The following is a 13,103-nucleotide window of genomic DNA, read 5'->3' on the forward strand; positions in this document are numbered from 1 at the left end:
AATCACTTGGCGCTATTTTCTCTCCCTTCGTATCACTGCCTGCTGCCGCCTGCCGACAGCAGCGCCTGTTACGGTGTTTGCTGCTCGGTCTGCACTTCGGTCTTCAAGGTTTACACAGCCTGTAGTGATACAAAGGTAGAGAGAAATAGCGCCAAGCAATTGTGAGGTCTGACTTTTTCCTGGAGAACGATTTTGTGATGCAAATGTATTACTCTTTTGAACACATGTTCATTTGAGAAGCAAAACGCTTTATTTTTTAAGCCCCAGCCAACTAGCCGGACTACCTTCGTCAACGCCAAAACTCGGCTGGAACTCTGCTCACAGGACGCAGCAGGGGGTAAGAAAATGTTCATAAATGATATTGCTAGTATGGGATGTCATACAGCTTCATGTCAAAAGAGGCGAACTATACCTTTAAGCCCTAAAATTCCTGTTTTATTTCTCGAGTTTCGGTGACGTGTGATTGGTTCGCTGCGCCCCCTGCAGACCATCACAGGCAGCGCCTCCTCCTTCCCTCCCTCCGCTGACTGGAGTCACGTGACACCAGCGGCAAGGAGCTGCAAACAGCGCGAGCCTCACCATCATCCCCACAGCCGCAGCAGCAGCGCAGAGAGCCGACCGAGCCACCGGGGTGTTTATCTTTTCCAGGAGCCGGGCGTCATGGAGGGCCCCCGTTAAAACGACACCCAGATTCATCCTCTTTGTTCTCGCCCCGACGCCGCGCAGTCTTTACGCGCCTCCATCGAGGAGGGGCCGCCCAGGAGAAGCTCTCCCTTTCGGAGCAGAGGAGGAGGCAGCTGAGCCGGGGAGGGTGTTTTTTGTTTTCTACTGTGCGAGACCGAATGGCGGACCGTGAGGCGTCGCCGATCCCGCTGGAGATCCGAGCCCGGCTGGCGGAGCTGGAGCTGGAGCTGTCAGAGGGTAAGAAATTAATTAGGAAAAGAGGAGGAGGTGTGGGGGGGTGGGGGGCGAAAAAAAGCGCAAGCCCCCCCCTAACCCCCCCTCCTCTTCCTCTTTTCTCTCGTTATCACGTTATCTCATCACCATCACCATCCTCACCGGGAGCCTGCCTACTAACGGAATCCGACCGTCCATTCCTGCGGCCCCCCCTCCTCCTCCTCCTCCTCATCCCCCCCGCTCCTCCCATCCAGATGTTTGTCAGCCGGGGAACCGGCCCGGGCAGCTCTGTGCAGCCGACAGAGGATGAGGGCAGAGCGGGAACACGGCCGCCTCTCTTTGTCTCAGCGGCGGAGACAAAAAAATAAAATAAATAAATAAATAAAATCCACCCGACCGGCCTTGTTGTCCGGTTTCGGTTCCGAAAACAGAGTCGTTGTTTGACCTTGAGATGTTGACACAATCATCCGAGCCTACCTGTGCGTGTGCACGCGCGTGCGCGTGTTTGATGATAGCATCGCGATGCAACGCAGCGTGACAGCAGCACGGAGAGGGCAGTTCGGCTTTTGATCTCGGGCTCCTGCCTCTGTGCTTTTGGGCCTGTGGAGCAGCTGAGGATGAGGAGGATGCCCAGTTTTTCCTCTTTTATTTTTTTTTTCCACGCACACAAACACTTCCACTCCCTGCCCACCCACTTTTTAATTTGAATGCAACCCATTTCAGACAGGGAATAATCTGCTTTATATAATGGGAACGGCATATTTTATTCATACAGGCAGACACTGAGAGTGGTGAAGCCTCCATATATGCTGGGTGTTAGCCACAGTGTTAACAGAAATGTCTGTTTACTGGAGATCAATATGAGCAGGTGTGTGTGAGAGGCTTCTGCAGCACGCCAATTGTAATTACGCTGCCTTGTTTTGCAGGAGAAGTTAGATAATGTGCGACCGAAGGGGACAAAGATGTGCAGCTCGGGATGCTGTGACAGGGTCTCCTCGGTGATGCAGGGTGGAGTGTAAATTCTGGGACAAATGTTGAATAATTCAACATGAAAAGGTTTATACTGCAGGAGCAGGCGATCGGGAATCTGCAGCTGTAATCTGAAAACATCAGAGGAAGTCTTTGAAATCTTTGAGAGCAGTCAAACCTCCATACATCAGCCGTCCCGTTTCTTTCTGATCGGCCTCATCATTCATAAAAGCCTTTATTTTCTCCCACCGCAGTGACGTGCACACACACACTGAGGTAAAGCTGAGGCCCATAATCCAGCCGGGAGTGTTTATCAGAGCAGAACCCGCTGCTGGCGGATGTTATTAATGATGGAAACGGCCCGAGGAAGAGGCGCTTCAGACATCCAGGTGTGTTGGTGAGGGGCCGGCGGGGGTTAGAGGCCTCCTCACGGACGTGTCAGCAGGCTGAGAACATGTCTGCCGCTGGTTTGCGTGCTGATACACTTAGGGAGAGTGTTTTGGCTTATGGGCGTGTGTGGTCATTACAAAGTAAGATCATGGCGAGCAGCAGATGAAGCAGTTTAAAAAGGTGGCATCCGTTCAAAGAGGCTTAGATTGGAACTGGAAGGGATGGAAAACAGTTGTTTTTTTTCAATAAGTGGTGGAGCTTTTCTCAAAAAATGACTCAGAAATGCTGATTATAACCATGTTGGTTCCTCCGCATTTTGCAATGTTGGAGAATGTGTAAAATGCCCCAAAATGTTCTGCTTTTCCATGTTGACATGAGCTGACATTGAATTCACATTCTGAATGTGTCACTTTGGGGCGTCTCTCACCTTTTTTTTAACCATTTCATTGCAAGCGCAATTCCAAAAAAACGTTGGGACATTTGAGAAATGTGAATAAAACAACAGATCGCAGGGATTTTCAACATTTTATTCACAATATGAAAATGATCAAGAGTTGAAAGGGAGACATTTAACTGTTGCAACACGTCTTTCAGTGTTTCCCCCTCTTCTTTTAACAACATCTGCACACATCTGGGGACTGCTTCCAGTCCCATACATTCAGAGATGCTTCCTCTCCTCTAGTCTGTAGAACAGTGGCCCGTGATATCAAAAACCTTAAAAACTTCCAGTGCTCTCTGTCTTTATTGCTTCGTACAAAAGCCAGCCTCTAAATTGATCCTCTCATATTTGACTAATCATCTCCACACTTGTATATTCACTTAACCGAAAGCATTTGAGAGGCTAAAACACGCCACAGCTGCTCAAAAATGAAGCGTCCTTCCTCATATCAACTGCTCACAGACATGTAGAACAAGCAGGATTAAAACCTCTAAACTGAGCCTGAAGAACATCACTGTCAGAGAAGGGAACCTCAGGCTGCAATTTCCTGTCAGCTCAGAAGGGCTGCAACTTTATTCTTTATCTTTGAGAAGACGATCCACCTGTTTATTAGATAAAGTCAGCCATCAGCCGAGCTCTGGGAGATAAGCCTCTCCTGCTGCCCCGCTTAGTGGCGCCTGAGTCACAACATCTCTGCTGAGTTTCTGAGACCTCAAGGCTGTAAGACGGTGGTCTTCAGCGTCTTACAGCCTCGTTAGGGGAGTGGCTTTTTCAGATGAGTGGAACTGAGCTGTCGACGGACGTGCTGGATGTTTGCAGAAGGGGATCTGTGAGTTTTAAGATTACGTTTGCTTAAAGAGGGTTATAAAGTCGAACACTGAGATGTAGGGGTGGGACGATATGCTTTGGTCTCGATTCGATTAGTATCACGATTCTTGATAATTGCGATTCGATATAATCAGTAATTGCAATTTTCTTCCTCCTTAAAAAAACAAACAAGTTGAATCATACACTTCTAGAATGAATGTCGTTCCCATAAACGATGCACATCAGTCTGTGTCAGTCAGTCCAGCAGCTGACATTTATTTCAACTGAGACAAAAAGAGGCATTTTTTAAAGTTTACGGTTACAAAATGAGTTGAAATGTCCACACAGCACAAATGTGGGCTAGTTTTAACATAACTTAATGTAATGAATTGATGAAGTTTATCTGGACACGGATATGATGTAATATAATCGATAAAGCTTCTCTTGGCATTGCAAATGTGTTTAGCATAAACGGTATTCAGATTACAATTCTGCTGCCAGAATGCTGGACAGGACAAGGGTAAAAAAAATAAATAAATAATAATAATAATAATAAAAAATCGATTCAGGGGAGAAAAATCGATTTTTAAAATCATCCCATAAAAAAGTCGCGATATGTACATGAATCGATTTTTTCGCCCAGCCGTACTGAGATGTCCCGCAGACCTCAAAGTCACCATTACGAGGCAGCTGCGAACTAATGAAATGAAAAGCCAGGAAGCTATTAGAGAAGTGTTCACTCGTCCTGTAGTTCCTCATTTCATGGCGGGTGTCGATGTGGGAGGGTCAGATTAGCATATTCATAGATCCGCATTCACTGAATAAGAAGAAAAGGGGGGAGTCGTACGTACTACAACCTTTTTTTCATGGGAAAAACTTCCAAATGTACAGTTTTGAGGAGGTGTTTGGGTCAAACCCTACAGATCAGGATGTGTACCAGCAGTTTTAGGAGGCTAGAAGCACTAAAATTAGCACAGAAGTCCCACAGATGCAGGTCGCATGCATAGAGAATATAAAGAAAAAGTCACTGACACAAGAGGAATGGTCATTCACAGTCTCTGACAAAAGGCCAAATCCATTACACTCACCAGCTGTAAATACTTCCAGGTTAAACTGCTTGGCTAATAGCGAAGGCAAGGCAATTTTATTTATAGAGCACAATTCGTACACAAGGTAATTCAAAGTGCTTTACGGCTACATAAAATCACAAGAAGGCAATAAAATCATAAAAAATAAATAAAAAATAAAATAAAATAAAAAAAAAACATTAAAAATAATCATTAATCAATTCATTTAAAAGTGAAGAGGGCAGATAAAATACTTTCAGGTGTCATAAGCACAGCTAAACAGAACTGTTTTCAGCCTGGATTTAAACATTGTCAGAGTTGAGGCCTGTCTCACATCTTCATCGAAGGACAGTTACAGATAATGTTTTATGTTTTCGGCAGACGCTTTTAACCAAAGCAACTTACACTGGTAGGCAGATTGGGTAAAGGGGGGTCTTGCCTGAGGACCCCTAGTGCAGGTAGTACCTTTCATGCAGGGGATTTGAACCCATGAAAGGTGGCAATCTTACCGCCATAGTAATCATTCAGTCTGAACACTTTTGAAAACTTCCCACTCTGAGGTCCTCCGGTTGGATAAACCCAAACAGTCACAAAGGAGCTCCGCCAGTGTACAATTCTGATAAAAACATTCTGTGCCTCCGAGTAATGATGTTCGGCTAAATCTGACATAATTAGTCCTCCGAACAAAAAGCCGCCCGGCTTTGTGTTTGTGCAGTGACAGCCTGATGAGTGATGCGTTGGTGTGTTATCGGGACGGACCGCCTGTCAGTCAGTTGCTGTGCAGCCTGTTTGAGATGACGTCCGTCTCCATCACTTCCCCGCTGAGCCTCCAGACGAACAGAACTAGGCTGTGGGCTGGTTCTGTGGGTGCGTCGTGTGATTCGACTGCTCACGGACGACATCTTGGATCAAAATAGCTCAGATTGACTGAGAATCAATGTCATGACTTGGCAGATGATGCACCATGGGGGCTCATTATGAGCGACGGGTCTGCGGAGGCCATCACGCTGCTTTGTTCTGCATGGAGGAGCGGAGGGAAGGAGAAGCCTCTGTAGCTCACCTCATAGCAGCGCCGGATCACATATGGCTTAATTCACCAAACGGCAAGGTGCAGCGTCACGCTTGCTCTCCTCCACCCTCCAGTGTCGCATGGCAGAGGGTGTCAGACAGATCAGAGAAGAGATCCAACTGGAAATGTCTGCCAGCGAAGTCATGGCCGTGCTGGATAAATTCCTGGTTATCCTGAGAGCTCAGATAGCTCATTTGCATATTCACTGAGACCTTTTCTTCCTGCCAACAACTGGAAGATGTTAAATGGTGTTAAAAGATGTAAAAGGAGTCTCCCGTGGGTTAGGGTTAGGGTTAAAGCCCATATCAACTGTCCATTCAGCCATCAGATCGAAACAGGGCCGGCCCAAGCCTTTATGGGGCCTTAAGCAGAATTTCATTTGGGGCCCCCCTACCACCACCTCAGCTCCAGATGCCTCATTATTCCATAGGCTACACTGTTATGTGTGTAACGGACCCACAATCATTAGGATTATTTGTAATCATCTTACATTATACAGGTGTCATTCTTGTTTTTAACCTTAAAGGGATAGCAAACTCATAAATATGGTTTAATTAACTTCTACATAAAGAGTGATGTATAAGTATGGCTCATTAATTTAACTATTTGAAAGTAACATCAGCAGGCTGGAGACAGGCTGCATTTATAGTAAACACGTTAAATAGTTTAATTTCTTTCAGATGTGCAATGGTGTGCAAAATGTTCAAAATACAAATACAAAATAGAATCAAATGACATTCACATTATCTTAAAATAAATGTTCAAATCAAAATTAAATACTTAAATAATAAATACAATACTTAAATAATTTTGCCCAACGGTGGCAGCAGCCAACAGGAGGCATAAATTAACCTAGTATTAGTATTTTGTCAAAATTAAAAAAATAAATTCTGGTGTAATACAATTTTGTTTAAATTATTCAATGTTATTCTAATTTCATGAATATATTTACTTTTTTATCACAACATCTCAGTGCTCTCTGGGGCCCCCTGGTGGCGTGGGGGCCCTAAGCGACCGCGTAGTTGGCATATGCCTCGGGCTGGCTCTGGATCGAAACTCAACTACATTCTTTGCTGGATTTTTAATGTTTGATGACACATAAGAGGAAGAAACGCAAATGAATCCAGTATTTTACAGTCTCTCCAGCAGTCTTAAGGAGAAGCTCATACAGCTCTCTTACGATGGCCGTCCACTCTTCTTCTTTGGTTTTGTGGTCCCACTTCTTGATTATCGCCGTCTTGATATCCACAAGTTGTGTTTTAAGAAGATATTTGTCCAAACACTCAGGTCTGGTGGTACATTACCCAGGTACATGACAGCTCTCTGCTGAATATTGACGTTATCTTAGTGGCTTTCTCTGGCCAGCATGGTTGAGTTATAGGATGATATGAAAGTGGAAAGTCACTGGTCTCCTATTCTGTTGATATTTTCTTCTTAAAGTAATAAAAAAAACTGTTCTGTTAGGGTTATATTTGCCTTTTTCTCCCATTTAGTGGGATTTTTGGAGCACTTCTTATCAGAACATATTCATAAAATACATTTCTTTTGAGTAATTCCCTTGTGAGCGTCGATAAAAAGTCAAGACTGGAAGACGTTTAACGTCCCCCTCCATCACGGTGCAGATGTAACACAACACAAACAGCTTTAGTTTGGCTTTAAACATTTTATGGTTTGCTTTTTACAACCAAAACTGATCAATATAACATTTACTTCTAACCGAATAGAAAAATTAAGTACAATCGTTGCTGTTTTCTTCCCTGTGTCGAGCTAAAGAATTTAAAAAAAAAAAAGTCATTTATGAAGATTTCAGGGTCAACTCAGCGTTTTAATCTTTCTTCATTTGGTGGTAGTGAAGAGCAGCAGAGGCGCCATGACTGCTGTAACAAACAGTAGTTTTGATGGCTGATGAAGCAGTTGGTCTGGTTTACTGAGTGAGAACACCAAACATTTGCTCAGTTAGCAGCTTGTAGGAGTGAAACAGGAGCTTTTTGCCACAACATGAGACATTTGCATCAGAACTTGGCCAAGAGCCCTCTCATGAAAAATCAATTTTAGAGAATAAAAAGCAAAAATTGTAACGTTTCAGAGGCTTAAATCAGGACAAGTTTTGTTATCACCTGATCAATGACTTCATGATAACTTACCTGTCAAGATTGTGTCCGATGTCACGCTCAACTTAATCTTTGCCTGCATGATCAAGCGTAAATGTTTTCTTTGTAGTTATGCAGCTTTATTATTATTTTTATTAGCATGATTATTTCAGGCTGTGCTCGAGGGTATTTTGAATGATTTATTACGATGTCTTTATCTCAAGATTGCGAGTTGATTATTCTGTTATATTAGGTTAAATAAAGTTTTTTTTCCACAGTAAATCAGTCTTTTGGTCTCTCCAGATCACGGCGTGGTTTACGGTGAGCTAAAAAGACTGTGTCAACGCCCAGTGTCATGCTTCGTTATCACTGTTGTGACTGTTGGAGAGCAAAAAACAATGCGTTTATCTCCAGATAATGACATAATTATTAGGGGCCGAGCAATGAAACTGCAAGGACCCTGTTGTATCTGTAAGGATTCTTCTTTCTTTCTTCTTATTCTTTGCAAAAGATACTCGAAAACTCATGAAATTTTGCGAGCGCCACCTGCCAGTCGACGACATGAAAGATTCTAAACTTTATATTTTTGGGAGTCGCTCATTGACTCTGTAGCGCCCCCTACGATGCTTAAAAATGGCCCCCGCATTGGGGTTAGTTTCGCGTGGGATGACAAAATTCGGTACACTTATTCATCATGCCCAGACGCACAAAAAATTCTCCTGCCACCATGGTCCCACATCCACAGGAAGGCGGCCATTTTGGATGGAAAGTGAGTTTTCTTGCGATTTTTGACCGATTCCACGCCTTGTATAAGATCGAACTCATCCTACATACTTAATGCTACAGACTTCAAACTTGGCCAGGTTACTCTTAAGATATGGGGGCAAAAAATCATGGGGAAACTTTTTCAAAACTTAAAGGGCGTGGGCGTGGTGACGCCTCAAAAAATGACGTTGTTTATAAAAAATGACGTCGTTTATAACTCCCACATACATTATCCAATCTGTCCCAAACTTCATACGGTGAATGCTGGACCCAGCCTGAACGCGTATATTTTATCATAGTGACATCCACCTATAGCGCCACCTGCTGGTGGTTGGAAACATCTCTTTTTTTCCACACCTCGCATTTGATTGAACTCCTCCTACATATTTAATGCAAAAAGCTTCAAACTTGGTCAGGTTACTCATGAGACATGGGGGGAAAAAATCATGGAGAAACTTTTTCAAAACTTAAAGGGCGTGACCAGGCGGTGAAAATTGTGTGATGGCGTTTGTGATTTGAAAGCCTTATCATCATCGCAAGGTCATGAAACTTGGCACACACGTCCACCCTGTCGACCTCGTACGTATGTAAAGCGTATCGTGTGTGGGCGGAGCAAAATGGCTCAGTGGCGCCCCCTAGAAATGTTCAAAAACCCCTCCGCATTGGGGTTATTTTATGCTCGTACGTACGCAGAGGGTACGGCGGAGTGACTACGGCGTCCAGCGCATGCCCCAACGTGCGCACATCTCGGTCCCGCATACAGCTGCTTGCAGCTTTCTAGTTAACTCTTGAGATCCTGAGACGTTGATAAAAAAAGAAATTCAAATCTGAATATCTGACGCAAAGAGACACTTAACTGATGTTCCTGATGTCATGAGTACATCTAACCCTTCTGAGACAACAGACTGTATTTCCACTGGTGGCATCTTAACCCACTGCTCTGACAGGACGCCCTGGTTCTGGCCGTGACACTTGGCTGCTACTGCAAATGTGTGCGTTTGTGTGTGTGTGTGTCAGTGTGGCTTCTGGCTCTGTTGTGGACAAATGAGTTGTAGAGCCAGAGTCCACACGGGTCCCTGCATGTGAGCGTGACAGCCCAAGGTCTCCGAAGCATGACGCATTCAGTTCTGTGTGAGTGTGTGTGTCGGTCGGCCGGAGGTAGATCTGGTTACCATGGTGGCTTGATAGGTGGACTGGCTGCTTATGGTGATGAGGCAAGAAAGAAGGATGAAAATCAGTACCTGAAAAATGTTCCAAAATAACAGAAAGCATCTGGATCCAAGCAGCATGTGTGTTTTTGTAGTTTTTTGTATTTTATACCTGAGCTGAAGCTGAGCTGAAGCTGACCTTCAGCGCTTTAGTTAACATTTTCCATCAAAATATCTTCATTAAACAAACCAAAACATCTCACTCTCTGTTACTCGCTGATCTTTTTTATATTGAACACTGTCAAAAACTGGCAAAAAGTCCATTTCTGTTTCATCAAAGAAGCGAATAACACCCAGATTTCCAGATATATTTGGTACTGTAGTCGACACCCGTTGCTTTGGACGCATCTCAGTCAGTTAAAGTCAGAATCTGATCAAAGAATACTTGAATAAGACATCCAAAATGCCCAGACATCTGTCTTCAGCGCTTGATGTTTTTATCTCTAAATGCTGCAACATCATTTATAATGAGCCGGTCAGATGATAAATGTCAAGTTTTTCTCAGTTCCTGAGAGTCATTGAGTAGGCAGAAATCCATCCAGAAGAAAGGGCACCAGCGTCACGGCTTGATAAGACAGATGGGGGTTTGAGAGGTGCGGGTAATTCTGGGAAATGTAGGAAATGACTAACTGGTGTGGAAGTAAAAGAAGGCTCCCAGAAATGATTAAATATCATAGATGGTTGTTAGATCTGATCTGGAATTTCTGTAACTGTTCTGCTTATTTTCCTTGTTGTGCTTCAGTTAAAGCACTTTGTCAACTAAATGCTAAAAATAAACAGTATAGTTGTGGATATTTTAGGGCTCTCACCTTATTCTGGGACTCAGAAGGTAAAACTAACGTCAGCCGTAATGTCAAAGGGAAATAAAACAGAGTTTGTTCACAGTAGAACACGTTAAATGTTAAAAGTGAGACACAAATTGATGGAGTTTAATAGCAGCAACACGTCTCAAAAAAGTTGGGAGTTGACGGTTTGATCTTCTTTGTTGTATTTTAAATGTCTTCAGTTGGTGAAACATCTGGACTGCAGGCAGGTCAGTCCAGCACCTGAACTCTTCTACAATGAAGCCATGCTGTCGGAACAGATGCAGGATGTGGTTAAACTTTGCTTTGCTGAAATATGCAAGGCCTTCCCTGAAGAAGACGTCGTCTGGATGGGATCATATGATGGAACATGCAATTGCTCCACAATTTGTAGACACATTGTTTTGCAGATTGCTAAACCTTAGCCCATCTTTGCTTCTGACAGATTCTGCCTCTCTTAGGTGCTTTTTAAAGCCTTTCATGTTACTGATCTGTTGCCAGTGAACCTAATTAGTTGCAACGTGTTCCTCCAGCTGTTTCTTTTTGGTATTGCTTACTTTTCCAGCCTTTTGTTGCCCCTGTCCCAACTTTTTTGAGATGTGTTGCTGCCAGAAAATTTGCGTGGTGAAGGAGGACCTGCATGTAGATATTTCAAAGAAAAATACTTGATTTATTTTAAACAATCCAAACAAAAGCGCGGCTGAGTCAGAATCGCAAAAACAAAAGCTAACTATGGAAACTCTTGGCAAAACAAAACCTGACTATGACTGTGAAAAAACATGGAGAAACCTGACATGAAGGATTGCTGTGACAAGGCATCAGTGACAGTGACTTAGCATGAGGGACGGGGAGGATCTGGAAATGAGCATGAGAAAACCTGGAAACTAAATACTGAGGAGATGGTGACGGAGTGCAGCTGAGGGGAGAAACAAATGATCAGGGCAAGAGTGACTCAGGAAAAACATGGCAAAACTAAAGACTAAGCAGGAACTTAAAACATAACAAAACTAACAGACGTGACAGGATGTCCAGAGCCTGTAAGCTATAAACAACATCCGATAAGTACATGTATTAAAGTCAGTGCTTTACACCTTAGTAGCTCTGCAATGCAGGAAAACAGCCTTTGTTCACTGTGTTGTTGGTTTTCTATTAAAAACATGAGGAAAAAGAAGCCATGCAAGTCTTCTTGCTCTTCAACAAAAATGTGAAATTTTCCCTCAATAAAAATCTCTTAACAGAAGCTCTTAATTCTACAAACCGCAATGCGAATTATCAGTTATTTTATAACAAAATAACATCAACATAATTAATGTATGAACACAATGAAGACAATCCTTGATACACTCAGTGGAACATAGCAAAGGTGAACTCTATTTGAGCTCTAAAACAGAACAATGGGAAATAAAACCTTGAAATAAGAATATCATATCAAACAGTGATTGTTTCTAAATGACAGTGAATGCAGAATTCTGCTCCCTCACTACGTCACACTTCCACTTCACTTGAACATGTTATTGTGCCATCTGTCTCATATAATCCCTCGATGGGGTCGTCTTCCACTGACTCAGTGATGTTAGTATGTAAAACAACTGGGATCAGAATCACTGATCAATTAGAAATAAAACAAACGCCCTCAGTAGGACACTGATCTAATACTTGAGATTGGATCGAGACATCCTTAGAAAATACACTTTAAATCCAGGTGATAATCACATAAATCATTACATATCATTTATCGTTGCCTATCCCTAGTTGGAGCTCAACGGATATTCCAGATGTTCAAAATCTTTTGTGTGCTGTCGTAACTCGTGAACGTATTTCCTGGATCAGTTCTGGAAATGTCATGGGTCGAGCTGAGACGCAAACTAAGAATAGATGTGTTGGAATAACTAATCATACAAGTGGGATTGATGACATTTGGGTTTTGGACCACTGGTCAGACAAATGCAGCATAAGAAGAAGACATCAACGGCTTCAGGCGGTTGTAAACGCCATTGTTTATTGTTTAATGGATCAATCAAAAATGAATCAGCTCGCTGACGGATGACAGTTCAGTTCAGCTGGAAACTGTCCTTTAAGATAAAGCTGAGCAGAAAATCAGGCCTGATGAGTTTGCTGCAGAGGACGTCACAGTCAGTCAGCTGAAAGCTGAAAGCTCAGACCTTTTGGCTACACGATCTCAGCTGGAAAAACTCCAAGCTGGACTGGGCCGCTATCAAACCTCTCTCAGCTGTGTGTCAGGGAGCAGGGAGGAGGAGCCAGGGTGGTGGCAGGTATCATTAGCCCGCTTCTCACGTCTGATGCTCCAGATCCAAGATGGCCGTCTCAGGCCTTCTCCAGGAGAACCGTTGCCAGGCAACACCCTCCCTGCTCTGCTGTGCTGCAAGTGGAAGATGGCGTCTCCCCACGGAACACAAGTGTGTGTGTGTGTGTGTGTGTGTGTGTGTGTGTGTGTGTGTGTGTGTGTGTGAGAGAGAGAGAAAGAGAAGAACCAGGAATGTTTTTGCACTGCGGCTGATCTGAGAGGAGGCCTCAGATCGAATACACACACACACACTCAGCTGAGCAGATTGGACCCAGATGTTCTGGCTGTTGTCCA

At 43.6% G+C, this 13,103-nt stretch overlaps 1 protein-coding gene across 4 annotated transcripts in view; it reads left to right on the forward strand.

Annotated features, from left to right (window-relative positions):
* The first annotated feature begins 542 nt into the window (after window positions 1-542).
* The window catches only part of LOC142369724 (disco-interacting protein 2 homolog C-like), a 78,245-nt gene continuing 65,684 nt past the window's right edge, over window positions 543-13,103 (forward strand). For all 4 annotated transcript variants that reach the window (XM_075452066.1, XM_075452069.1, XM_075452067.1 and 1 more), the window contains exon 1: window positions 543-921. In XM_075452066.1, the coding sequence (XP_075308181.1) occupies window positions 843-921 (79 nt within the window). In that variant the 5' untranslated portion in view covers window positions 543-842. The remainder of the gene's footprint in view (window positions 922-13,103) is intronic.

Source organism: Odontesthes bonariensis, chromosome 20 (assembly GCF_027942865.1).
Source record: "Odontesthes bonariensis isolate fOdoBon6 chromosome 20, fOdoBon6.hap1, whole genome shotgun sequence".
NCBI lineage: Eukaryota > Metazoa > Chordata > Actinopteri > Atheriniformes > Atherinopsidae > Odontesthes > Odontesthes bonariensis.